At 52.3% G+C, this 26,861-nt stretch overlaps 1 protein-coding gene across 1 annotated transcript; it reads right to left on the bottom strand.

The window, feature by feature from the left end:
• Positions 1 to 8,197: 8,197 nt before the first annotated feature.
• LOC121876366 (proline-rich protein 36-like) lies at positions 8,198 to 18,301 on the bottom strand. Its single transcript, XM_042381437.1, has 9 exons — positions 18,095 to 18,301; positions 13,423 to 13,505; positions 12,973 to 13,034; positions 12,501 to 12,689; positions 12,092 to 12,228; positions 9,624 to 9,802; positions 9,199 to 9,386; positions 8,659 to 8,783; positions 8,198 to 8,332 (listed from the first exon to the last, which is right to left on the bottom strand). Exons 1-9 carry the CDS (start codon positions 18,299 to 18,301, stop codon positions 8,198 to 8,200), a joined length of 1,305 nt encoding a protein of 434 aa, XP_042237371.1.
• Positions 18,302 to 26,861: the final 8,560 nt, after the last annotated feature.

Genomic DNA, 26,861 nt, shown 5'->3' with positions numbered 1-26,861 from the left:
GTATACTAGAGGGAGGTAACACAGGTATACCAGGAGGACACAGGTGCAGAGGTTTCTGGGTATACTAGAGGGAGGAACCTGAGGTATACTAGAGGGGGACAAGGTATACTAGAGGAGGGACACAGGTACACTAGAGGACACAGGTATTATGCTAGAGGGGAACTGGGGTATGCCGAGAGGGGGACACAGGTATGCAGAGGAGGGACACAGGTATGCTAGAGGAGGGACACAGGTATACTAGAGGGACACACAGGTATAGTAGAGGGGGACACAGGTATACTAGAGGAGGACACAGGCATACTAGGAGGGACACAGGTATGCTAGAGGGGACACAGGTATACTAGAGGGACACACTAGAGGACACTGAGGTATACTAGAGGGGGACACAGGTATACTAGAGGGGACACAGGTATACTAGAGGAGGGACACAGGTATACTAGAGGACACAGGTATACTAGAGGGGGACACAGGTACATACTAGAGGAGGGACCTGGGTATACTAGAGGGACACAGGTATACTAGAGGAGGGGACACAGGTATACTGGGAGGGACACAGGTATACTGAAGGGACACAGGGTATACTAGAGGGGGACAGGTATGAAGGAGGGACACAGGTATACTAGGAGGACAGGTATACTAGGAGGGACACAGGTATACTAGGAGGGACACAGGTATACTAGAGGAGGGGACACAGGTATACTAGGGGACACAGGTATACTAGAGGAGGGGACACAGGTATACTAGAGGAGGGGACACAGGTATACTAGAGGAGGGGACACAGGTATACTAGAGGGAGGGGACACAGGTATACTAGAGGAGGGACACAGGTATACTAGAGGAGGACACAGGTATACTAGAGGAGGGACAGGTATACTAGAGGGGGACACAGGTACTAGAGGGACAGGTGGTATACTAGAGGAAACAGGTATGCAGGAGGGGACCTGGGTATATGAGGGAGGGGACATGGGTATACTAGAGGAGGGACACTGGGTATACTAGAGGGGACACAGATGCTACTAGAGGAGGACACAGGTATACTAGAGGAGGGACACAGGTATACTAGAGGAGGGACACAGGTATACTAGAGGAGGACAGGTATACTAGAGGAGGACATGGGTATACTAGAGAGGACACAGGTATGAGAGGGACAGGTATACCTAGAGGAGGGACACAGGTATACTAGAGGAGGGACACAGGTATACTAGAGGAGGGACACAGGTATACTAGGAGGACACAGGTATACTAGAGGAGGGACACAGGTATACTAGGGAGGGGACACAGGTATACTAGAGAGGGACAGGTGAGGACACAGGTGGAACTGGGTATACAGAGGAGGACAGGTATACTAGGAAGGGGACACTGGTATACTAAGGAGGGACACAGGTATACTAGAGGAGGGACACAGGTAGTTACTAGAGGGGGACACAGGTATACTAGAGGAGGGACACAGGTATACTAGAGGAGGGACACAGGTATACTAGAGAGGGGACACAGGTATACTAAGGGAGGGACACAGGTATACTAGAGGGGACACAGGTATACTAGAGGAGGACAGGTATACTAGAGGAGGGACACAGGTAACTAGAGGAGGGACACAGGTATAGGAGGAGGGACACAGTCGGGTGTCTGGAGGGGAGACAGGTGCTAGAGGAGGGACCTGGGTATGCTGGGGGGGACACAGGTTATACTGGGGACACAGGTATATGGGGAGGGACACAGGTGCTGGGGAGGGACACGGTATACTAGAGGGGGACACAGGTGGATACTAGAGGAGGGACACAGGTATCTGGGGAGGACACAGGTATACTATGGGGGAGACACAGGTATACTGGGGAGGGACACGGTATACTAGAGGGACACAGGATGTAGAGGGGGACACAGGTGTATGCTGGGGGGGGACAGGTATGCTAGAGGGGGGGGACACGGGTGTATGCTAGAGGGGGACACAGGTATGCAGAGGGGGTCTGGGTGTGCTGGGGGGGGACTGGGTATGCTGGAGGGGGTCCTGGGTGCTCTAGAGGGGAGGGACCTGGGTGTCTGGGGAGGGGACCTGGGTGTGCTAGAGGGGGGGACACTGGTGTGCTAGAGGGGGGGACACAGGGTATGCTAGAGGGGGACCTGGGTATGCAGAGGGGGACCTGGGTTATGCTGGGGGGGTTCTGGGTGTGGGGGGACAGGTATCTAGAGGGAGGGACACAGTGCTAGAGGAGGGACACAGGTATACTAGAGGGGGACTGGTATACTAGAGGGGGACACTGGTATACTAGAGGGGGACACAGGTATACTGGGAGGTGACACAGGTGTCTGGGGGGACACATATGGAGGGGCCTGGGTATACTGGGGAGGACACTGGTGTCCTGGGGAGGGACACAGGTGTATCTGGGGAGGGGGACACAGGTATGCTGGGGGTGACTGGGTACACTGGACGGGGGACCTGGGTTGCTCTAGAGGGGGGGACTGTGGTGTCTGGGGGGGGGACCTGGTGTCCTGGGGGGACACAGGTGTGCTGGGGGGGGGACACGGGTGTTACTAGGGGGACACTGGGTATACTGGGGGGACACTGGTATGCAGAGGGAGGGACACAGGTATACTAGAGGGGGGACACAGGTATACTAGAGGGGGGACACAGGTATGCTAGAGGGGACACAGGTATGCAGAGGGAGGGGACACAGGTATGCTAGAGGGAGGTTACAGGTATGCTAGAGGGGGGACACTGGTGTGCTGGGGAGGGACTGGGTGTATGCTGGGGGGAGGGGACACAGGTATGGAGGGACTGGGTATGCTGGGGAGGGGACTGGGTATGCTGGGGGGGGACCTGGGTATGGGGGGGGGGACACTGGTGTACTAGAGGGGGGACCTGGGTATCTAGAGGGGGGGGACACAGGTGTGGGGGGGACACAGGTATACTAGAGGACCGGGTTATGGAGGGGGACACAGGTATGCTAGAGGGAGGGACACAGGTGTATGGGGGGACACAGGTATGCTGGGGAGGGGACAGGGGTGTATGCTGAGGGGGAGGGGACACAGGTATGCTGGGGGGGACACAGGTATGAGAGGAGGACCTGGTGTATGCTAGAGGGGGACACAGGTATGCTAGAGGGGGGACACTGGTTATGCTAGAGGGGGGGACCTGGTGTCTGAGGAGGGACCTGGGTGTGCTGGGAGGGACCTGGGTATGCTGGAGGGTCTGGGTATGCTGGGGGGGACCTGGGTGTCTAGAGGGGGGACACAGGTGCTAGAGGAGGGACAGGTATGCAGAGGGGACACAGGGTATACTAGAGGGAGGACACAGGTATACTGGGGGAGGGACACAGGTATACTGGGGGAGGACACAGGGTATGCCTGGGGGGGACACAGGTATCTGGGGAGGACCTGGGTATGCTGGGGGGGACACTGGTGTATGCTGGGGCTGGGTATGCTGGGGGCTCGGTATCTGGGGAGGACACAGGTATGCTGGGGGGGGACCTGGGTGTACTGGGGGGGACCTGGGTGTGCTGGAGGGGGGACCTGGGTGTCTGGGGGGGACCTGGGTGTGCTGGGGGAGGGGGACACAGGTGTGCTGGGGGGGGACACTGGTATACTAGAGGGAGGACACAGGTATACTAGAGGGGGACACAGGTATACTAGAGGGGGGACACTGGTGTCTGGGGGGGACACAGGTATGCAGAGGGGGGACAGGTATGCTGGGGGACACAGGTGTGCAGAGGAGGGACAGGTATGCTAGAGGGGGACACATATACTAGGTGAGGGGGGGACAGTATGCTGGGGGGGACAAGTATGCTGGGGAGGACTCTGGGTGAGGGGACAGGTGTGCCTGGGTGGGGGGGGACAAGTGTGCTGGGTGCAGTGGGAGTGGGATGGGACGGGGACACAGGTATGCTGGGGAGGGACTGTGGTGTCTAGAGGAGGGACCTGGGTGTGGGGGGGGTTCTAGAGGAGGTTTGGTATACTAGAGGAGGGGACACAGGTGGTATACTGGGGGGACACAGGTATACTAGAGGGGGGACACAGGTATGCTAGAGGGGGGACACAGGTATACTAGAGGAGGGACACTGGTGGATACTGGGGGGACACAGGTATGCTAGAGGGGGGACACAGGTGTGCTGGGGAGGGACACAGGTGTGCTAGAGGGGAGAGGGACAGGTATGCTGGGGGGGGACCTGGGTATGCTGGGGGGACACAGGTATGCTAGAGGAGGGACACAGGTATGCTAGAGGGGGGACACTGGGTGTGCTGGGGGGGACCTGGGTGCTGGGGAGGGCTGGGTGTGTCTGGGGGGGTTCTGGTGTCTGGGGGGGACCTGGGTGTGCTGGGGACAGGTATGTAGAGGGGGGACACAGGTATACTGGGAGGACACTGGTATGCTGGGGGGGGACTGAGTATGCTGGGGGGCACAGGTATACTAGAGGGGGCACAGGTATGCTAGAGGAGGGACACAGGTATACTGGAGGGTGACCTGGTATGCTAGAGGGGACACAGGTATGCTAGAGGGGGACACAGGTGTCTGAGGGGGACACAGGTGTGGGGGAGGGACACAGGTATGCTAAGGGGGGTCCTGGGTGATCTGGGGGAGGACCTGGGTATGCTAGAGGAGGGACACAGGGTATACTGGAGGGGGACACAGGTATGCTAGAGGGGAGACACAGGTAGTGCTGGGGGGACAGGTGTATACTAGAGGAGTTCTGGGGACACAGGTATGCTAGAGGACACAGGTGTAGAGGAGGAGGACACAGGTATGCTAGAGGGAGGGACACAGGTATGCTAGAGGACTGGGTATACTAGGGGGGACAGAGTATGCTAGAGGGGGACACAGTGCTCTGGGGAGGGACCTGGGTATGTCTGGGGGGGGACCTGGGTGTCTGGAGGAGGGACACAGGTGCTCTGGGGGGGACTGGGTATCTTAGAGGGGGACCTGGGTGTCCAGAGGGGGACACAGGTGTAGAGGAGGACACAGGTATACTAGAGGTGGCCTGGGATACTAGAGGATACTGGGGGGACACAGGTGTGCTAGAGGGGGACACAGGTATGCTAGAGGGGGACATAGGTATACTGGGAGGACACAGGTATGCTAGAGGTGGCTGGGTACTAGGGGGGGACACTGGTATGCTGGGGACATGTGCTGGAGGAGGTGCCTGGGATGCTAGAGGGGGACACTGGGATGCTGGGGGGACACTGGGTGTGCTGGGGGGGGACCTGGGTGTGCTGGGGGGGGACCTGGGTGTATCTGGGGAGGGGACCTGGGTGTCTGAGAGGGGGACACTGGTATGACTAGAGGGGGACACAGGTATGCTGGAGGGGGCTGGGTGTCTACAGGGGGAACTGGGTATGCTGGGGAGGGCAGGTATGCTAGAGGAGGGACACAGGTATGCTGGAGGGGGACACAGGTATGCTGGGGGGGACTGGGTATGCTGGGGGGAGGACTGGGTGTATGCTGAGAGGGGGACACTGGTGTATACTAGAGGGGGGGACACAGGTATGCTGGGGGGACACAGGTATGTTCTGGGGAGGACATGGGTATGCTAGAGGAGGGACACAGGTGTATGCTAGAGGGGGACACAGGTATCTGGGGAGGGGGGGACCGCAGGTATGCTAGGGAGGGACACAGGTATGCTAGAGGGGGACACTGGTATGCTGGGGGAACAGGTATGCTGGGGGACACAGGTGGTATGCTAGAGGGGGGGGGGACCAGGTGATGCTGGGGAGGGTGGTATGCAGAGGGGGCCTGGGTATGCTGGGGGGGGGCCTGGTGTATGCTGGGGGACACAGGTGTGTTGGGAGGTGCTGGTGTACTAGAGACTGGGTATGCTGGGGGCAGGTGTGTGGGGAGGGGACCTGGGTTATCTAGAGGGGGGACCTGGGTATGCTAGAGGGGGGGACACGGTTCTAGAGGGGGGTCTGGTATACTAGGGGAGGACAGGTATATAGAGGGGGGACACAGGTATGCTAGAGGGGGACACGGGTATGCTGGGAGGGACACAGGTATGCTAGAGGAGACACAGGTATGCTAGAGGGGGTGTGCAGAGGGAGGTCTGGGTATGCTGGGGGACACGGGTATGCTGGGGGGGGGACACAGGTATGCAGGGGGACCTGGGTGTACTGGAGGGGGACACAGGTGTGCTAGAGGGAGGGGACCTGGGTGTATACTAGAGGGGGGGACCTGGGTGTCTGGGAGACACAGGTATACTAGAGGGGGACACAGGTATACTGGGAGGGACCTGGGTGTCTGGGGGGGGGACACAGGTATGCTAGAGGGGGACACAGGTGTGCAGAGGAGGGACACAGGTATGCTAGAGGGAGGGACACAGGTATGCTGGAGGGGGGGACAGGTATGCTAGAGGGGGGACAGGTGTCTGGGAGGTGGGTATGCTAGAGGGGGGACACTGGTATGGGGGACACAGGTATCTAGAGGAGGGACACAGGTATGCAGAGGGAGGGACCTGGGTATACTGGGGGGGGACCTGGGTGTCTGGGGGGGGGACCTGGGTATGCTAGAGGAGGGGACACAGGTATACTAGGAGGTGACACAGGTATGCTAGAGGTTGCTGGTATCTGGAGAGGGGGGACACAGGTATGCTAGAGGGGGGACACAGGTATGCTGGGAGGACACAGGTATGCTGGGAGGGCACAGGTATGCTGGGGAGGGACACAGGTATGCTGGGGGGACACAGGTATGCTGGGGGGACATGTATGCTGGGAGGTGACACAGGTATACTAGAGGGGGGACACAGGTATGCTAGAGGGGGGGGGACACTGGGTGTGCCACTAGAGGGGGTTACTGGGTGTGCTAGAGGGGGGGACCTGGGTATGCTAGAGGGTGTGGGTGTACTAGAGGGGGACACTGGTATACTAGAGGGGGACACAGGTATGCTGGGGGGGGCTGGGTATACTGGAGGGGGGGGACACAGGTATGCTAGAGGAGGGACACAGGTATACTGGAGGGGACACAGGTATGCAGAGGGGGGGACACTGGTATGCTGGGGAGGGGGACCGGGTATGTAGAGGAGGGGGCCTGGGTGTGCTAGAGGGGGGACACAGGTGTGCTGGAGGGGGGGACACAGGTGTACTGGGGAGGGGACACAGGTATGCCTAGAGAGGGGACCTGGGGTGTCTAGAGGGGGGACCTGGGTATGCTGGGGAGGGACCTGGTGTCTGGAGGGACCTGGGTGTACTAGAGGGGGGACACTGGTATACTAGAGGGGGACACAGGTATACTAGAGGGGGGACACAGGTATACTAGGGGGGACACAGGTATGCTAGAGGGGGACACAGGTATGCTGGGGGGGGGACACAGGTATGCTGGGGGAGACACTGGTATGCTAGAGGTTTCTGGGTATGCTAGAGGAGGGTCCTGGGTATGCTGGAGGAGGGGACACAGGTATGCTGGGGGGGACACTGGTATGCTGGGGGAGGGACACAGGTGTGCTGGGGGGACTGGGTGTGGGGAGGGGACACAGGTGTGCTAGAGGGAGGGACACAGGTATGCTAGAGGAGGACAGGTATACTAGAGGGGGACACAGGTATACTAGAGGAGGGCACAGGTATACTAGAGGGACAGGTGTATCTGGGGGACACAGGTATGCTGGGGGGGACACAGGTATGCTAGAGGGAGGGGACACAGGTATACTAGAGGGACCTGGGTATAGAGGGGGGGACAGGTGTCTGGGGGGACACAGGTATGCTGGGGGGGACCTGGTGTGTAGAGGGAGGGACACTGGTATGCTAGAGGACAGGTGTATGCTAGAGGGAGGACACAGGGATGCACTGGAGGAGGGACACAGGTATACTAGAGGGGGACACAGGTGTCTCTGGGGGGTCCTGGGTGTCTGGAGAGGAGGGACACAGGTATACTAGAGGGAGGTGGGGACACAGGTATACTGGGGGGGACACAGGTATGCAGAGGACAGGTATTAGAGGGGGGGACTGGTATACTGGGGGGGACACAGGTATGCTAGAGGGGGGACACTGGTATGCTGGGGGGACACAGGTATGCTAGGGAGGTGCCAGGTATGCTGGGGGGACAGGTATGCTGGGGGGGGACCTGGGTGTACTGGGGGGGGACAGGGTATACTAGAGGGTGACACAGGTGCTAGAGGGGGGGACACAGGTATACTAGAGGGGGGGACACAGGTATACTAGGAGGAGGGACACAGGTATACTAGAGGGGGCACAGGTATACTAGGAGGAGGACACAGGCATACTAGGGGAGGGACACAGGTATGCTAGCACAGGCATCTAGAGGAGTGCACAGGCATACCAGAGAGGGACACAGGTATACTAGAGGAGGGGACACAGGCATACTAGAGAGGGGACACAGGTATGGGGGACAGGCATACTAGAGGGGGACACAGTATGAGGGGACACAGGTATACTAGAGAGGGGGACACAGGAAGCTAGGAGGGGGACACAGTATACTAGAGGGGGACACAGTATACAGAGGGACAGGTGCCAGAGGAGGGGACACAGGTATACTAGAGGGGGACACAGGTATACTAGAGGAGGGACACTGGTATACTAGAGGAGGAATGGTATACTAGAGAGGGACACAGGCACTAGAGGAGGGGACACAGGTATATCAGAGGGGAGACAGGTATACTAGAGGGGACACAGGTATACTAGAGGAGGGGACACAGGTATACTAGAGGAGGGACACAGGTATACCAGAGGGGACACAGGCATACCAGAGGGGGGACACAGGATACTAGAGTGCACAAGGCCACAGTGTGACAGGTCAGGGAGGCACAGGTACCAGAGGGTATAGGCATACAGAGGGGGACACAGGTATACTAGAGGAGGGCACAGGCATACCAGAGGGGGGGACACTGGTATACTAGAGGGGGACACAGGCATACTAGAGGGGGCAGCCAGAGGGGGGACACAGGTATACAGAGGGGGACACAGTATACCAGGAGGGGGGGACACAGGTATCTCAGAGGAGAATAAGCATACTAGAGGAGGGACACAGTATACTAGAGGGGGGACACTGGGTACCAGAGGGGGGGACACTGGTATACTAGAGGGGGGACACAGGATGACTAGAGGAGGTGACACAGGCATACCAGAGGGGGACACAGAGGGTAGAGGGGGATACAGGTATACTAGAGGAGGGACACTCTAGAGAGGGACACAGGTATACCAGAGGAGGGGGACACTGGGTATACCAGAGAGGGACACAGTATACCAGGAGGGACACTGGCATACCAGGTGGTATCACAGGCATACCAGAGGGGGACACAGGATACCAGAGGGGGACATGTGATACCAGAGTGGGGACACAGGTATACCAGAGGGGGGACAGGCTACCAGAGGAGGTGACAGGATACCAGAGGATGGGACACAGGTATACTAGAGGGGGACACTGGCATACTAGAGGGGGGACACTGGGTATACTAGAGGGGGAACACAGGTATACTAGAGAGTGACACAGGTATACTAGAGGGGGGACACAGTATACTAGAGGGGGGCACTGGTATACTAGAGGAGGACATGTATCTAGGAGGGGGACACAGGTATACTAGAGGGGGGACACATGGCATACTAGGAGGGGAGACACTGGCATACCAGAGGAGGGGACACAGGCATACCAGAGTGGTGACACAGGCATACAGAGGGGGACACAGGCATACTAGAGGACACAGGCATACCAGGAGGAGGACACAGGCATACCAGAGGAGGACACAGGCCACCAGAGTGTATCAATGGCATACCGAGATGGACACAGGCATACCAGAGAGGAGGACACAGGCATACCAGAGGAGGACACAGGCATACCAGAGGGGGACACAGGCATACCAGAGGGGGGACACTGCATACCAGAGGAGGGGACACAGGCATACCAGAGGGGGACACAGGCATACCAGAGGGGGACACAGGCATACCAGAGGGGGGGACACAGGCATACCAGGAGTGATGCTAGGCACACCAGAGGAGGGGAACACAGGCATACCAGAGGGGGGACACAGGTACACCAGAGGAGGACAGAGGCATACCAGAGGAGGGACACAGGTATACTAGAGGGGGAAACAGGTATACTAGGTAACACAGGGTATACTAGAGGAGGGACACAGTATACTAGAGGGGGGGACACAGGTATACCAGAGGAGGGACACAGGCATACTAGAGGAGTGAATACCAGGCATACCAGGAGGAGGACAGGCATACCAGAGGGGGACAAGGCATACTAGAGGGGACACAGGCATACCAGAGGGGATGCTGCATACCAGAGGAGGGGACACAGGCATACAGAGTGTGTGCATACCAGAGGAGGACACAGGTATACCAGAGGGGGGGACACAGGTATACTAGAGGGGGGGACAGGCATACTAGAGGAGGACACAGGTATACTAGAGTGGAGTGGACACAGGTACTAGAGGGGGGACACTGGTATACTAGAGGAGGGGGGGACACAGGTATACTAGAGGGGGACACAGGTATGCTAGAGGGGGGACACAGGTATACTAGAGGGGGCAGGCATACTAGAGGAGGACACTGGTACTAGAGGAGGACACAGGATACTAGAGGACGATTGATACACAGAGGGGAGACACAGGTATACTCAGAGACACAGGTATACTAGGAGGAGGACACAGGTATACCAGAGGGTGACACAGGCATTACCAGAGGGGACACTGGCATACTCAGAGGGGGGGACACAGGCATACTCAGAGGGGGACACAGGCATACCAGAGGGGACACAGGTATACTAGAGGGGGGGACAAGGATACTAGAGGGGGGACACAGGCAGGGCCTAGAGGGGACAGTATACTAGAGAGGGACACAGGCAAGGAGGGACACATACTAGAGAGGGGACACAGGTATGTACCAGAGAGGGGACACTGGCATAGAGGAGGGACACTGGTATACTAGAGGAGGGGACACAGGCATACTAGAGGAGGGGACACAGGTATACTAGAGGGGACACAGGCATACTAGAGGACACAGGTATACTAGAGAGGACACAGGTATACTAGAGGAGGGGACACAGGTATACTAGGGAGGGGGGGACACAGGTATACTAGAGGGACACAGGTATACTAGAGGGGGACACAGGCATACTCAGAGGGGGGGGACACAGGCACCGAGGTGTACACAGGGGCATACTAGAGGGGGACAGGTATACCAGAGGAGTGCACAGGCATACCAGAGGGGCACACAGGTATGCCCAGAGGGGGGACACGGCATACCAGAGGGGGGACACAGGCATACAGAGGGGGGACACAGGCATACTAGAGGGGACACAGTATACCAGAGGGGGGACAAAAGGGGGTATCTCAGAGGGGGGACACAGGTATACTAGAGGGGGAAGACAGGCATACCAGAGGGGGGACACTGGCATACTAGGAGTAAAATACAGGTACACAGAGGAGGGACACAGGTATACTAGAGAGGTGACACAGGCATATCAGAGGAGGGGACACAGGTATACTAGAGGGACAGGTATACTAGGGGGGACACAGGTATACCAGAGGAGGGGACACAGGTATACTAGAGGAGGACACAGGTATACTAGAGGGGGGACACAGGCATACTAGAGGGGACACAGGTATACTAGAGGAGACCAGGTAGGGAGTGGGGGGACACAGTATACTAGAGGGGACAGTATACTAGAGTGAGGGGACACAGGCATACTAGAGGAGAAACAGGTACTAGAGGTGTATTGCTAAGGGTACTAGAGGGGGGGACACAGGTATACTAGAGGGGGGACACAGATGGCTCAGAGGAGGGGACACCAGTATACCAGAGAGGGGACACAGGCATACTAGAGGAGGACACAGGTACCAGGAGAGGTACCAGAGGGGACACAGGCATACCAGAGTGTGTAGCATACCAGAGGGGGGACACAGTATACCAGAGGAGGGACACAGGCATACCAGAGGGGGGGGACACTGACACAGAGGGGGGGACACAGGCATACAGGGGGGGGGGACACAGGTATACAGGTGAGGGACAGGCACTCAGAGGAGGGACAGGTCCAGGGGGGGACACGGTATACCAGAGGGGGGGAACAGGTATACTAGGAGGAGGAATAGGAGGTACTAGAGGGGGACACAGGGTACAGAGGAGGGACACAGGATACTAGAGGGGACAGGCATACCAGAGGAGGGACACAGGCATACTCAGAGGGGGACACTGGATACTGGAGTGTGTGGAATGAAGGAGACAAGGCATACCAGAGGAGGTGACACAGGCATACCAGAGGGGACACAGGGATACCAGAGGCACACAGGTATACTAGAGGGGGGACACAGGCAACAGAGGAGGACACAGGATACTAGAGGGGGACACGGGTATACCAGAGAGGGGGACACAGGTATACTAGAGGAGGGGACACAGGTATACAGGAAGGCATAAATTAGAGGGGGGACACAGGTATACTGGAGGAGGGACACAGGTATACTAGAGGAGGTGACACAGTATACTAGAGGGGGACACTGGTATACTAGAGGGGGGACACAGGTATACTAGAGGGGGGACACACGCATACCAGAGGGGAACAGGTATACCAGAGGAGGACACAGGCATACCAGAGGGGGACATAGGCATACTAGAGGAAGGACACAGGCATACCAGAGGGGGGACACAGGCATACCAGGAGAGGACACAGGCATACCAGAGGGGGGACACAGGCACCAGAGGGGGGACAGGCATACTCAGAGGAGGGACACAGGTATACAGAGGAGGACACAGAGGGCCTGAGGGGGGGACACAGGTATACTAGAGGGGGGACAGGTATACTAGAGGGGGGGACACAGGTATACCAGAGGAGGTGACACAGGTATACTAGAGGGGGGGACACAGGTATGCTAGAGGGGGGGACACTGGTATACCAGAGGGGGACACAGGTATACTAGAGGGGGGGACACAGGTATACCAGGAGGGGACACAGGTATACTAGAGGGGGACACAGGTATACTAGAGAGGACACAGGTATACTAGGAGGGGGACACAGGTAACTAGAGGGGGATACAGGTATACCAGAGGGGGACACAGGCATACCAGAGGAGGGACACAGTATACCAGAGGGGGACACTGGCATACTAGAGGGGGACAGGCATACCAGAGGGGGGACACAGGCATACCAGAGGGGGACACAGGTATACCAGAGGAGGTGACACAGGCATACAGAGGGGGGACACAGGTATACTAGAGGGGGGGACAGGTATATCTAGAGGCACAGGTATACTAGAGGGGGGGACACAGGTATACTCAGAGGAGGGACACACAGGTATACCAGAGGAGGGGACACAGGTATACTAGAGGGGGACACCAGTATACTAGAGGGGGGGACACAGGTATACTAGAGGGGGACACAGGTATACTAGAGAGGACACAGGTATACTAGAGGGGGACACAGGTATACTAGAGGAGGACACAGGTATACAGGAGGAGGGGACACAAGGCATACTAGAGAGGACACAGGCATACCAGAGGAGGGTGCAGGTACAGAGGAGGGACACAGGCATACCAGAGGAGGACACAGGTATACTCAGAGGGGGGACACAGGCATACTAGAGGGGGGACACAGGTATACTCAGAGGGGGACAGTATACTAGAGGGGGGACACAGGTATACTAGAGGAGGTGACACAGGTATACTAGAGGGGGGGACACAGGTATACTAGAGGGGGGTGACACAGTATACTAGAGGGGGGACACAGGTATACTAGAGAGGGGACACAGGTATACTAGAGGGGGGACACAGGTATACTAGAGGGGGGGACACAGGTATACTAGAGGGGGGGACACAGGTATACTAGAGGAGGGGACACAGGTATACTAGAGGAGGGGACACAGTATACTAGAGGGGAACAGGTATACTAGAGGGGGGACACAGGCATACTAGAGGAGGGGACACAGGTATACTTAGAGGAGGACACAGGCCTAGAGGGGGGGGACACAGGTATACTAGAGGGGGGGACACAGGCATACTAGGAGGAGGGGACAGGTATACTAGAGGAGGGGACACAGGTATACTAGAGGAGGGGACAATATAACAGGTATACTAGAGGAGGGACAGGTATGCTAGAGGGGGGGGACACAGGTATACTAGAGGGGGGACACTGGTATACTAGGGAGGGGGGGACACAGGTATACTAGAGGAGGGAACACAGGTATACTAGAGGGGGGGGACACAGGCATACAGAGGGGGGACACAGGTATGCTTCAGGAGGGGGGACACAGATACTAGGAGGGACACAGGATGCTAGGGGGACGGTAACCTAGGGAGGAGGGACACAGGTATACCAGAGGGGGACACAGGCATACTAGAGGAGGACACGGATACTAGAGAGGGCATGCATACTAGAGAGGGGGGACACAGGTACTAGAGTAGATTACAGGTATACCAGAGGGGGGACACAGTATACCAGGAGGGGGGGACACAGCATACTAGGAGGGGGGACAAGGTTCAGAGAGGGACACAGGCATACTAGAGGGGGACACAGGTATACTAGAGGGGGGACACAGGTATACTAGGAGAGGGGACACAGGTATACTAGAGGAGGGAGAGGGACACAGGTATACTAGAGAGGGACACAGGTATACTAGAGGAGGACACAGGTAACAGAGGAGGGAACAGGTATACTAGAGAGAGAGGGGGACACAGGTATACTAGAGGAGACACAGGTACTAGAGAGGACACAGGTATACCAGGAGGAGGACACAGTATACTAGAGGAGGGACAGGCATACCAGAGGGGACACAGGCATACTCAGAGGGGGACAGGTATACTAGAGGGGGGGACACAGGACTAGAGGAGGGACAGGCACAGAGGGGGTGTATACTAGAGGAGGGGGAGACACAGGTACTAGAGGAGGGGACAGGTATACTAGGAGAGAGGTACACAGTATACTAGAGGGGGACACAGGTATATAGAGGGGGGACACAGGTATACTAGAGGCATAGCTAGAGGAGGGACACAGGTATACAGGAGGGGGGACACAGGTATACTAGAGGAGGGGACACAGGTATACTAAGAGGCACAGGTATACTAGAGGGGGGACACAGGTAACTAGAGGGACACAGGTATACTAGGAGGGGGACACAGATACTAGAGAGGACACAGATACCAGAGGGGGGACACAGTATGTACTAGAGGAGCAGAGGGGACACAGGATACTAGAGAGGTGACACAGGCACAGGAGAGGGACAGATACTAGAGGACAGGCATACTAGAGGAGGGGACACAGGCATACTAGAGGAGGAGGGACACAGGTATACTAGAGGAGGGACACAGGTATACGAGGGAGGGGGGACACAGGTATACTAGGAGGGACAGAGGACACAGGTATGCAGAGGGGACACAGGTATACAGAGGGGGGACACAGGTACTAGAGGAGGACACAGGTATACAGAGAGGGGACACAGGTACTACTAGAGGAGGACACAGGTATACTAGAGGAGGACACAGGCATACTAGAGGAGGGACACAGGTATACTAGAGGAGTGCACAGTATACTAGAGGAGCATGGCAACAGAGGAGGACACAGGTATACTAGAGGAGACACAGGCATACTCAGAGGAGGACATGCATACAGAGAGGCATACCAGAGGAGGGGACACAGGTATACTACAGAGGGGGGACACAGGTATACTAGAGGGGGACACAGGTAACTAGAGGAGGGGAACAGGTATACTAGAGGGGACAGGTATACAGAGGAGGGGCACAGGTATACCAGAGGGGGACACAGGTATACTAGAGGAGGGGACACAGGTATACTAGAGGGGGAGACACAGGTATACTAGAGGAGGGGACACAGGTATACTAGAGAGGGGGACACAGGTATACTGAGGAGGGGACAAGGTAACAGAGGGGCGGTACTAGAGGAGGGACAGGTATACTAGAGGAGGGACACAGGTATACCAGATGAGGGGACACATATACTGGAGAGGGGGACACAGAGGGTACACATGGATACTAGAGGGGGACACAGGTATACAGAGGGGGGGACACAGGTATACTAGAGGGGGGGACACAGGTATACTAGAGGAGGGGACACAGGTATACTAGAGGGGGGACACAGTATACCAGGAGGAGGGACAGGTATACAGAGAGGAACAGGGTATACTAGAGGGGGACACAGGTATACCAGAAACACAGGTATACTGAGGGGGGGGACAAGGTACTAGAGGAGGACACAGGTATACAGAGGAGGGACAGGTATACTAGAGGAACACAGGTATACAGAGGGGGAGGCATACTGGACAGGTATACTAGAGGAGGGACACAGGTATACTGGAGGTGAAACAGGTATACTAGAGGGGGACACAGGTATACTAGGAGGGGGGACACAGGTATACTAGAGGAGGGACACAGGCATACTAGAGGAGGGGACACAGGTATACTAGAACACAGGTATACTAGAGGAGGGACACAGGTATACTAGGAGGAGGGGACACAGGTATACTAGAGGGGGGGACACAGGTATACTAGGAGGGGGGACACAGGTATACTAGAGGAGGACACAGTATACAGAGGAGGGACACAGGTACTAGAGGGGGGGACACAGGTATACTAGAGGAGGGGACACCATACTAGAGGAGGGGACACAGGTATACTGGAGGAGGGACACAGGTAACTAGAGGGGGGACACATGAGGGAGGACTAGAGAGGACACTGGTATACTAGGAGAGGCTGAGGTATACTAGAGGGGGACACATGTATACTAGATGAGGGACACAGGTGCCACTAGAGGACTGGGTATGCTAGAGGGGGGACAGGTATACTGGAGGACTGGGTGGCACTGGGGGGACACATGTATATAGATGGGGGACACAGGTATACTGGGGGGACACAGGTACACTAGAGGAGGGGACACTGGTATACTAGAGGGGGGTACACAGGTATACTAGAGGGGGGGACACAGGTATACTAGAGGAGGGAAACAGGTATACTAGAAGGGGGACACAGGTATACTAGAGGAGGGGACACAGGTATACTAGAGGAGGGGACACAGGTATACTAGAGGAGGGGACACAGGTATACTAGAGGGGGGGACAGGTATATTAGGGGGACAGGTATACTAGGGAGGGACAGGTATACTAGGGGGGGACAGGCATACTAGAGGAGGAGACACAGGTATACTAGATAAGGGGACAAGTATACTAGGTGAGGGGACAAGTATACTAGGTGAGGGACAAGTATACTAGGTGAAAGGACAAGTATACTAGGTGAGGGGACAAGTATACTAGGTGACAGGTATACTAGGTGGTGATACAGTTCCACAAAGTGGTGACCCAGGTATACTTGGTGGTGACACAGGTATACTAGGAGGGGACACATATACTAGGAGGTGAAACAGGTACACTAGAGGAGGTAACACAGGTATCCTAAGTTATAACAAGAAATGACACACTCTCAGTAGATCAAGGACTCCGTCGACGGTAAGCCATCGTGCACACTCTTTACACCTCAGGGCACATGGATGGCGATGAGTTTCTGGCGACGCATTTTGGATTCCCGGACAGGTTACTCTTGACACATATTAAGAGTTCACCCATAGATTAACCTCCTTGACTACAGACTTTTCCAGATCCGAGTCCGCCACGCGACAAGGGAAAATTATTCACCTATAACTGGCAACCACGATGAAAAATGTAAACAACGGGGCAAGCAGCAAGGCATTAACTATATTGTACATGTTAGATCAAAGACGAACACGCGTCTTATCTCCGAAGAGCTTCAGTCCCCAGTCACTTGAAGACCTGCCACCAATACTGATATTATTTTAACATTAAAACAAAACCATTATTATACAGCCTCTTGACTTGGAGTTACAGAGGAATAAAATGAACCAATTTTGGAAACTGTCATTCACCTAGCACTGTTAAAGTTACCAACGCACAGACGCTGAAAATATCAAATACAAAACTTCACAAACATGATTAAAAAAAGAGCGCGACTGAGAAAAATAATACAGGAGCAAGAAAGCAAAAAATATAAATAAACAATTGTTATAGTTTACGAGTGGCCCCCTGAGAGGTCCCATCCCCAGTAGGTGTCATAGGAGGAAGATCAGCTAAAACTAATGTAAGCTTACTAGTGCTCGCCACCCAACCAACACAAGCTGCTGCTGTTGTTGTTTGTGTCTCGTGTTTACCTTGTTCACATTGGAGTTTTCTTCACCTTCCAACCAACATTGCCGCTGCTGTTGTTGTTTGTATCTCGTGTTTACCTTGTTCTTAATTGGTGCTTCTTCACCTTGCTCCACCTGGCAAGCTTGGGCTTCAGTTGATTCATAAGTGTAAGCGATTTGTAGAGTCTTCTGTACTGTTATGTCTGTTTCCTTCAGGTATGCACGACGCATTTATGTGAAGTACATTTCTCCGTCAAGTGGTCGATGATGCTTATATTAAGATGGTCGAAGTTGCACTGGCCCTTGTGTAATGTAGGTGGGGTTACGTAGTTGTGTATATTTCCCGACCTCTACGCCAGCATCCGAACTTATGTCATTCAAATACTTCGTTTGTTTTCTCACTAAAGTATTCATCAAGATGCCTCTCATTGTTTTGTACGTTGGCTCTGTTTTGGTCTGTCGGTATCGCTGGACGTAATGTCTTCATGATTTCTTCAGTTTCTTTCCTCCATAGAATCTGATGAGTGCTATTCTTTTGGCATCTTCAGTTATGTTGAATGCAATGAAGGCATCTTCAGCATGCTCTATCCAGTCAATCCATGCTTGTGTTTGGTCAGTCTCTAACTCTAGAGGTTGTAGTGTTGGTACAGTAGTGGCCATGTTGTGAATAGATGTATGCATATCCTCGTCGCCATTTACTGTATGCCATCGGTCGGTCACATACTGTTTGATTTTGTTGATGTTTATGGTCTCAATACAGAAAATACTTGAAATGTATATAGAACAGAATTAACACATAGGCTACACCATCTCACACCCTATACTAGTACACACACACTCCAATGACTATACGCTTGAAAAAGTACAAATACAATATAATGACAGACTGTGTGGTTATATACAATATAATGGCTGATCTGTGGTTATATACATTATAATGGCTACCCGTGTGTAGGTTATACAATATAATGGCTGGCTGTGTAGTTATATACAATATAATGGCTGACTTGTGTGGTTATATACAATATAATGGCTGACTGTGTGGTTATATACAATATAGTGGCTGACTATGTGGTTATAAACAATATAATGGCTGACTGTATGGTTATATACAATATAATGGCTGACTGTGGAGTTATATACAATATAATGGCTGACTGTGTGGTTATATACAATATAATGGCTGACTGTGCGATTATATACAATGTAATGGCTGACTGTGTGGTCATATACAATATAATGGCTGACTATGGATGTATGCATATACATAGGGATTACCTGTGGATTGTTACTGTAGGTCAGTGGTTCCCAAACTTTTTCTGATCATTACCCACTTTTCATATATGATCCTTATCCATGGCCCCCCTCTCCCAATCCATATCTCTGGCTGGCTCAGCTGCTGACTGGCTGTTCTAGTGTGGTGGGGCTTGGGATTTTTATGTGTACATAGCCTCAGCTTATGGCCCCCTAAATTTTGCTGGGGGGCCATGGCCCCCAGTTTGGGAACCACTGCTGTAGGTAATCACACAATGTAATCCCTAGCTGTGGGTGGTTCATGCAGTAGTTTCTTAAAGTATCAGGGCTAGTTATGGGAGCATACCTTATATTACATTATACGGGCTAAGTGTTTACAAAGGGTAAGGTTGCGTTTACACCTAACGAGTCGATCCGAGTCATTAGAGCCATTTGACTGTAGAGTTAAATTGACTCATTTCCGTTCATGCAGAGCGTCAAGAAGAGTCACGTTAGTCAGTGTGTGTATGTATGGGTGTGTGTGTGTGAGCGTGCTTTCAGCTACCGTCGCTGTCTAACCCTCGTGGTGAATAGCGAAGTAACCATGCGTATGTCTTCCCCTGCCAGTACACAGCCTCTTCACCAACAAGACTCCTGCTGTGCCTCCTCGTGGCAACACACGGTAACTGAGTGCCTCGTGGGCCCAAGCTAGACCAGCAGGGGATCTCGGAACAGCAGTGGGCCCCAGAGGGACGGCGCATAAGCCCACTGGCATGTGGACACGTCCTGGCGCCTTCCAACCACTGCCCTGCTGACTTGCAAATTAACTTTGGGAGGTATGAGGCAACGAAAAATCTGCAGTGGAGCCCCGCATCAGGCAGACATGCTTACAGAGTTCCAGTCAGACCCTAACGGCAGTATAGGCGGGAGAGGTAACCACCATGGAAACCCAACGACTACATCTGCGGATGAAGGTAATGCATGATGGACAGGCTACTCAGGTGAAACCCAACAAACTGGGCTATCGGCAGTCCATTGCAACTCTCCCTCTCCCCAGTCGTTGCCACTACTTGCGCCACTGGATCAGGAAACGGGAAAGTCAAGATGTGTGGCTTCAGCCTGCGCTCCTGCCTCGCCACATAAATCAACTCACGCACAGCCATCATCCAGTTCGTCATACTTCTTCTCATCATCATCAAACACCTATCCCCCCAAAAGTCCTCTGGTGACAGGCCAGTGGCGACGGGAACAGGCAGATATGACTGCCGGGAGTCTCCAATAACAAATCTACACAGGGGCGGCATAGATAAGATGGTCGTTTGTACACTGGGATTTAGGCAGCAGTGCAATGTGATCCTGTCTGTGCGACTGAGCAGCCCTTACCAGGAGTCACTCTGCTCACCCCACATGGGGAGCTGGCTAAAGAAGGTGCCCTAAACATAGCCTGCCTAAAGAACCAATCTGACTGGGCAACTGCACCCATTAAGGTCGAATACATAATCATAATTATGATTATAATCAAGTCCTAAAGCAAAAACAAACTAAACAACCTCTTATGGTCGCTGCATGGAATATCATAAGAACATAAGAACATAAGAATGGAGGAAACTGCAGCAGGCCTATTGGCCCATACTGGGCAGTCCCGTTTACACCCAACCCCGATTGCTCATATGAGCATCCAACCTATGTTTGAAGCAATTCAGCGTATTCGAGTTAATGATGATATTTGGTAACTTGTTCCATTCATCCACTACTCTGTTTCCAAACCAGTGTTTACCTATTTCGCCCTAAATCTAAGTTGTCTGGTCACCCAAAACTATTGTTACGAGTTAGCTCCTGGTTGGATAGTTTGAGTACCTTTGTAATGTCCCCTTTGTTTAACCCTGACTTCCATTTATACACCTCAATCATTTCGCCCCTCACTCTACGTCTCTCGAGGGAGTGCAAATTAAGATGTTTTAACCTGTCTCTGTATTCAAGGTTCCTAATGCCCAGGATTAGTCTTGTCATTCTCCTCTGGATTCTTTCCAATGATTCTATATCCATTCTGTAATACGGTGACAGAACTAGACTGCGTAATCAGGTGGTCTCTGAAACAAGAATACAGTTTAGGATATTTCGCTAGTCTGTAATACTTTCTCCTTTGTATGAACCGTGCAATAGCCTTATTCTGAGCAAAAAAACACATTGTTTAGCAGCAGGGATTCTTATCATTACTCCTAAATCTCTCTCGCAGTCGGATTTATCTATGGCATCATTGTTCATCTGGTATCTGGTTTCCCTGTTTACATCTCCTATACTGAGTACTTTACATTTGTCGACGTTGAATTTCATCTGCCATTTTTCAGACCATTCGAAAAATTTGTTTAGATCTTCCTGTAGTTTTGCCGAGTCCTCGTCAGATTTGATAACACGTCCTATTTTAGTGTCATCAGCAAATTTACTTATGTTGCTGTCAATGCCGATATCTATGTCGTTTATGTATACAATAAATAATAATGGTCCAAATTATGGCACGTACTTTATAACACTGAGCCTTGAACTCCACTTATGACGATTGCTTTCCAATGGGACTAGTGCGTTAATGTTTTCATGTTTCCTGTCCTGTAACCACGCCTAATCATTGAGATGTCACCTTGATGCCATGAGATTCTACCTTTCTAATTAGTCTTTACGTAGGGACTCTGTCGAAAGCTTTACTAAAATCGAGATATACCACATCATAATTGGCCCTCGTCACCCCATTGAAAGCAGTGAAAAAGAATGTTAATAGATTAGTTAGGCCAAGAACGTCCGCTTGTCAAGCCTGCTGGAATCATTGATCAATCAGGCTTCTCCAGGTTATTTCGAATAGAGTTTGAAATGATTGCTTCCAGTAATTTGCCTACTATTGATGTTAGACTGATTGGGCGGTAGTTAGAGGATAGTGATCTATCCCCCTTCTTGAAAATTGGTATTACATTCGCTATCCTCCAGGATTCTGTTTTTAAGGATATGTTAAACAACTTTGCTAAGGGCATACTAAGCTCTTCCTTACATTCCTTTAATACTCTGGCAAATATCTCATCAGGACCAGGTGACTTATTAGGCTTTAGTTTGTCTATTTGCTTACTAACATCGTTACTAGTCGCTACTATCTCACTTAATTTGTTTTCTTCACTATCTCTGAATAGAGTCGGTGCCTCGGGTATCATGTTTAAATTTTCGGTGGTGAAAACTGTTGAAAAATATTTATTCAAATTATTGCTCATTTCTCCGTCGTTATCAGTGAGCTCGCCGGAGTCTGACAGTATTGGTCAAATCTTTTCTCGTGTTTTAGTTTGATACATTTTGAATCCTTTGGGTTTGTCGTTCGCCTCCCTTTTCTCCTTACTCATTATTCCTCTTTTTCCTTATCTCGGTTTTTAACCCTACTCATAATACCCTATAATAGTCCTGGGTGAATTTCATACGGTTATCCTTCTACCTATAATATTCCTTTAGCCAATGATGTTCTTCGTAATTATTTATCCATTTAGGGTCGTTGTTGTCTGATCTGAATTTTTTTTGTATGAGCCTGTTCCTCAGCATGCATTAATAACACTATTTAAATTGTATCGTGGAAGCACAAAGCAATCTCAGATCTCGTTATCAGGTCGATGTCATCTGTCAGGTTCATGGCCAAGCGCGACACCCCCTCTCTCAGCTGCCTCTTTAAACTGTCAAAGTTTGCCCTTCTGAAATCTGGTACTTTAGTGGAATTTTCCTTACGTCTGCCCTGAAAATCTAACTGGAATCGAATTTCTTTGTGATCGCTGTTTGCAAGTTCGTTCCCTACCTCGGCATTGCTAATGAGGTTTTCTCTGTTCGACAGAACTAAATCCAGTATATTATTACCCCGTGTGGGTTCGGTTATATGTTGACTTAGGAAACAGTCCTGGATCGTCTCGAGAAAATCCTCTGATTCTGAGTTGCCCGTATGGTCAGTCCAATCTATTTGGCCAAGGTTAAAGCCGCCTACTATACAGACTTTGTTGTGTATGGAAGCCCTGCGCATTTCATCCCAGATAAGTCGCTCATTGACGCTATCAAGATTGGAGGGTCTATATATTACTCCTGTGATTAATTTTTCCCGACCGTCGCTTAATTCTGTCCAAATTGTTTCTGTATTCCTCTCAGTTTTTATTTCCTTATTTATTTCACTTCAGATTATCCCTAACATAGATTGCTTTCTCCACCTCCTTTCCTGGTCTGCCTATCGGTATGGAACAGTTTGTAACCCACAATTTGGTATTCGACTGGTAACTCACGTGTGTCTAGGTTGATCCATGTTTCAGTGAATGCAATTATATCGATTTTTTCGGTACATACCAAGGCCCTAATATCATCCATTTTGTTTCTCATACTTCTACTGTTCGCATAGTATACATTTAAGTTAGTCGTGTTCTGAGTCCTCCCCTTACCGCGTTTAGTTTTAAACTCCCTGTCTAATTTAGTTTTGTCATCATTCCTAACACTATTTCCCTGTAATCTTTCGCCTTGTTTACCGGCTCCCACTGCAGTCTCCTCCACCCCCGTGCCCATATGTTCTCTTAGCAGTTTAAAGACTTCGATATCTTTTGAACTGCCCCCTCTAGAGCCCCAGCCAGGGTTGCTACTCCATCCCTAGACAGGATCCTTCTGGATACTGGAACAAATGAGCATCTTGAGAGAAGATTCGCCCTTGTGGCAAAAGAGCTGTCTAGGTATAACATCGACATGGCAACCATTAGTGAAGCCTCCAGAGCACGTTATAACACCAAGCGACTGGAGGGTCCGGCGGTAGCACATGCTTTCAGTGAGCAACTAAACGATGTGATGATAAAAAACACTACAAGAAATAACCAAAATCCCACTGCCAATGGGGCCCCATCAAAGCTATTGTCACAAAAACCTGCAACGAGATACTCGGCCTGATCAAAAGAAAACACCAGGATTGGTTTGATGAAAAAGACCCTTGAAATCGAAGTACTCGTCAATAGTAAACGTGTTACTCTCACTGACTGGCAGAACAACCCTAAGTCTCGGACCAAAGCTGATACATTTCCGAGAAGAAAACGGCGTCCCAGCGAGAATTTCACAAACTAATGAAGGAATGGTGGGAAAATAAAGCTTGTGAAATGCAAAAATATGCAGATGAACACAAGATGCGTGAATTTTTCAATTCTGCTAAAACAATATATGGCCCAACTACTCATGGCATGACCCCCTCCGCTCATCTGACGGTAACTCCCTAATTAAAATGAAGAAGGCATTCATCAGTGCTGGAAAGAGCACTACCATTCGCTGCTTAACTGAAACACCGATTTGGATGTCCTGACCCAGCAGGTTCCTCAGCACCCAGAGCTACCCTCCATACCTGTATGAGGTAGCTACTGCCGTCAAGCACATGAAAAATAACAAAGCCTCAGGGCCTGATGGAATCCCAGCCGCGGTGTAAGGACCTCTCCTTACCAGCCGTCTCCACTCACTCCCAGAGAATATATGGGAAAAGGAGGAATTCCCCCCAGATCTTAAAGAAGCCTCGATTGTCAATATTTACAAGAATAAGGGACACCGGTCAGACTGTGGCAACTACTGCAAGATCTCACTGCTGTTTGTAGCTGGCAAGATTATCGCCCAAGTGCTCTTAAACAGAAATCTTCCTGAGGTGGAAAATTTCCTCCCAGAATCCCAATGTGGCTTTGTGGCTTTAGATTTTCACATGGCACCACTGAACTTGATCTTTGGCTGTCCGCCAGATAGAGGAAAAGTGTAGAGAACAACGTTGTGACCTGTACATGGCCAACATCGACCTAACCAATGCCTTCGACTCAGTCAACAGGGAAGCACTACGGCGTACCCTCAGCCATTTTGGCTGCCCACCAAAATCCATCGCCATTGTGAAGCAACTCCACGATGGCATGAACGGCAGTGTCCTGCATAATGGCACCCACTCTGAGTTCTTCTGCATCCAAACGGGGGTAAAACAAGGATGTGTACTGTCACCAACTCTCTTTTCCATTTTCTTGGCTGCCTTCCTTACTCGTGCCAGTGCCAATTTAGCCGGAGGGGGTTGTCATCGAGTACCAGATGAAGGGTCATCAACATAAGACGACTCCAGGCAGGAACAAAGGTGTTGGCAGCTTCAGTGTGCAGACGACCTCACCCTTGTCGCTCACAATGAACGCGGCCTATACAGGAGATCCTAATCACCTACACAGATGCATATACACACTTCGACCTTCAGGTGAATGTACGTCAGACTCAGATTCTCTTTCCGTCTGCCCCTGGTTCAGCCACACCTCCACCATCCATCCAGCTTAATGTTACTACCCTCTCTAATGTTACCCACTTTTGGTATCTCAGCTCCCACCAGTCCACTAACGCGGACATCGATGAAGAGATTCAACATCGGATTAGATGTGCACCTCAAGCCTTTGGCAGACACCATACCCGTGTCTTCAGGTGTAGGGAGCTGAAATTATCTACAAAGCAGAACGTATATAGAGCAGTGATCCTCCCCACCCTGTTCTATGGCAGCGAGACATGGGCCACAAACAGGGGGCACCTCAAGGCCCTTGAAAACTTTCACCAACGTAGTCTACGTTCCATACTCCGAGTTCGCTGGGAAGACAAGAGAACGAATGCCAGTATTCACGCTGACACAAACTGTAGGAGCATCGAGGCTACCATTATCCATGAACAACTACGCTGGACTGGTCATGTTACCTGCATGGACGACAGTATAGACTGCCAAAGCACCAGCGCTGGAAGGTTGCTGCAGCCGCCCCTCCCGAACTGGATGTAGCCCTCCACACGTGCAACATCTGAAGACGACTCTGCCGGTCCCGTATCGGCCTTTTTAGTGACCTCAGAACTCACCAATGAAGGTGACATCCTTGATAACTTATATCATTGTATCATAGCTGGATGATCGTCATACTCGATTCCGAGTGACAGCAAAGTAGTAGTAGTAGTAGTAGTAGTAGTAGTAGTAGTGTGTGTGTGAGTGTTCTTGTGTGTGTGTGTGGAGTTTGTGTGTGTGGAGTGTGTGCGTGTGTGTGTCTGTGTGTGTGTGTCTGTGTGTGTGTTGAGTTTTATGTGTGTGTGTGTGTAAGTTTTGTGTGTGTGTGTGTGTGTATGTGTGTGTGTGTTGAGTTTGTGTGTGTGTGTGTGTGTGTGTGTGTGTGTGTGTGTGTGAGTTTGTGTGTGTGTGTGTGTGTGTGTGTGTGTGTGTGTGTGTGTGTGTTTGTGTGTGTTGTGTGTGTGTGTGTGTGTGTGTGTGTGTATAAAATAGTGGAGTAGTGAGTCAACATTGTAGAAGAGGGCCCAGTAGCAGCAAGAGGTGTAGGGACGCCAGGGGAGCACGGGAGAAGCCCCGGCTAGCGGTGACCAGGCCAGGTAGTGAGTGGGCGTCAGGAGTGTGTGGGAGAGGCCCCAGGTAGCGCCGCCCTAGGCTACCACGTGCGCGAGCTGCCTCAGGCTTGCCAGATGACGGCCCCGAGCAACCCTCTGCCCGCACCTCACCTGCTAGTCATTATCACCCTAATGACAATGT

Source organism: Homarus americanus, unplaced genomic scaffold (assembly GCF_018991925.1).
Source record: "Homarus americanus isolate GMGI-L3 unplaced genomic scaffold, GMGI_Hamer_2.0 scaffold34921, whole genome shotgun sequence".
Taxonomy (NCBI): domain Eukaryota; kingdom Metazoa; phylum Arthropoda; class Malacostraca; order Decapoda; family Nephropidae; genus Homarus; species Homarus americanus.
Note: the sequence above shows the minus strand (reverse complement) of the source record. Positions and strands in the feature narration are given on the sequence as shown.

What these genes read in the sequence shown, in the direction of transcription:
- LOC121876366 (XM_042381437.1), bottom strand. Translation starts at nt 18,301, where the DNA reads ATGCGTCGTGCATACCTGAAGGAAACAGACATAACAGTACAGAAGACT. An exon ending in ATGCCTGTGTCCCTCCTCTG is followed by an intron (nt 9,803 to 12,091) that starts GTATGCCTGTCC and finishes TCTGGTATGCAG; the next exon opens with TGTCCCCCCTCTGGTATGCC. An exon ending in TGGTATGCCTGTGTCCTCTA is followed by an intron (nt 9,387 to 9,623) that starts GTATGCCTGTGT and finishes TTCCCCCTCTAG; the next exon opens with TATACCCAGTGTCCCCCCTC.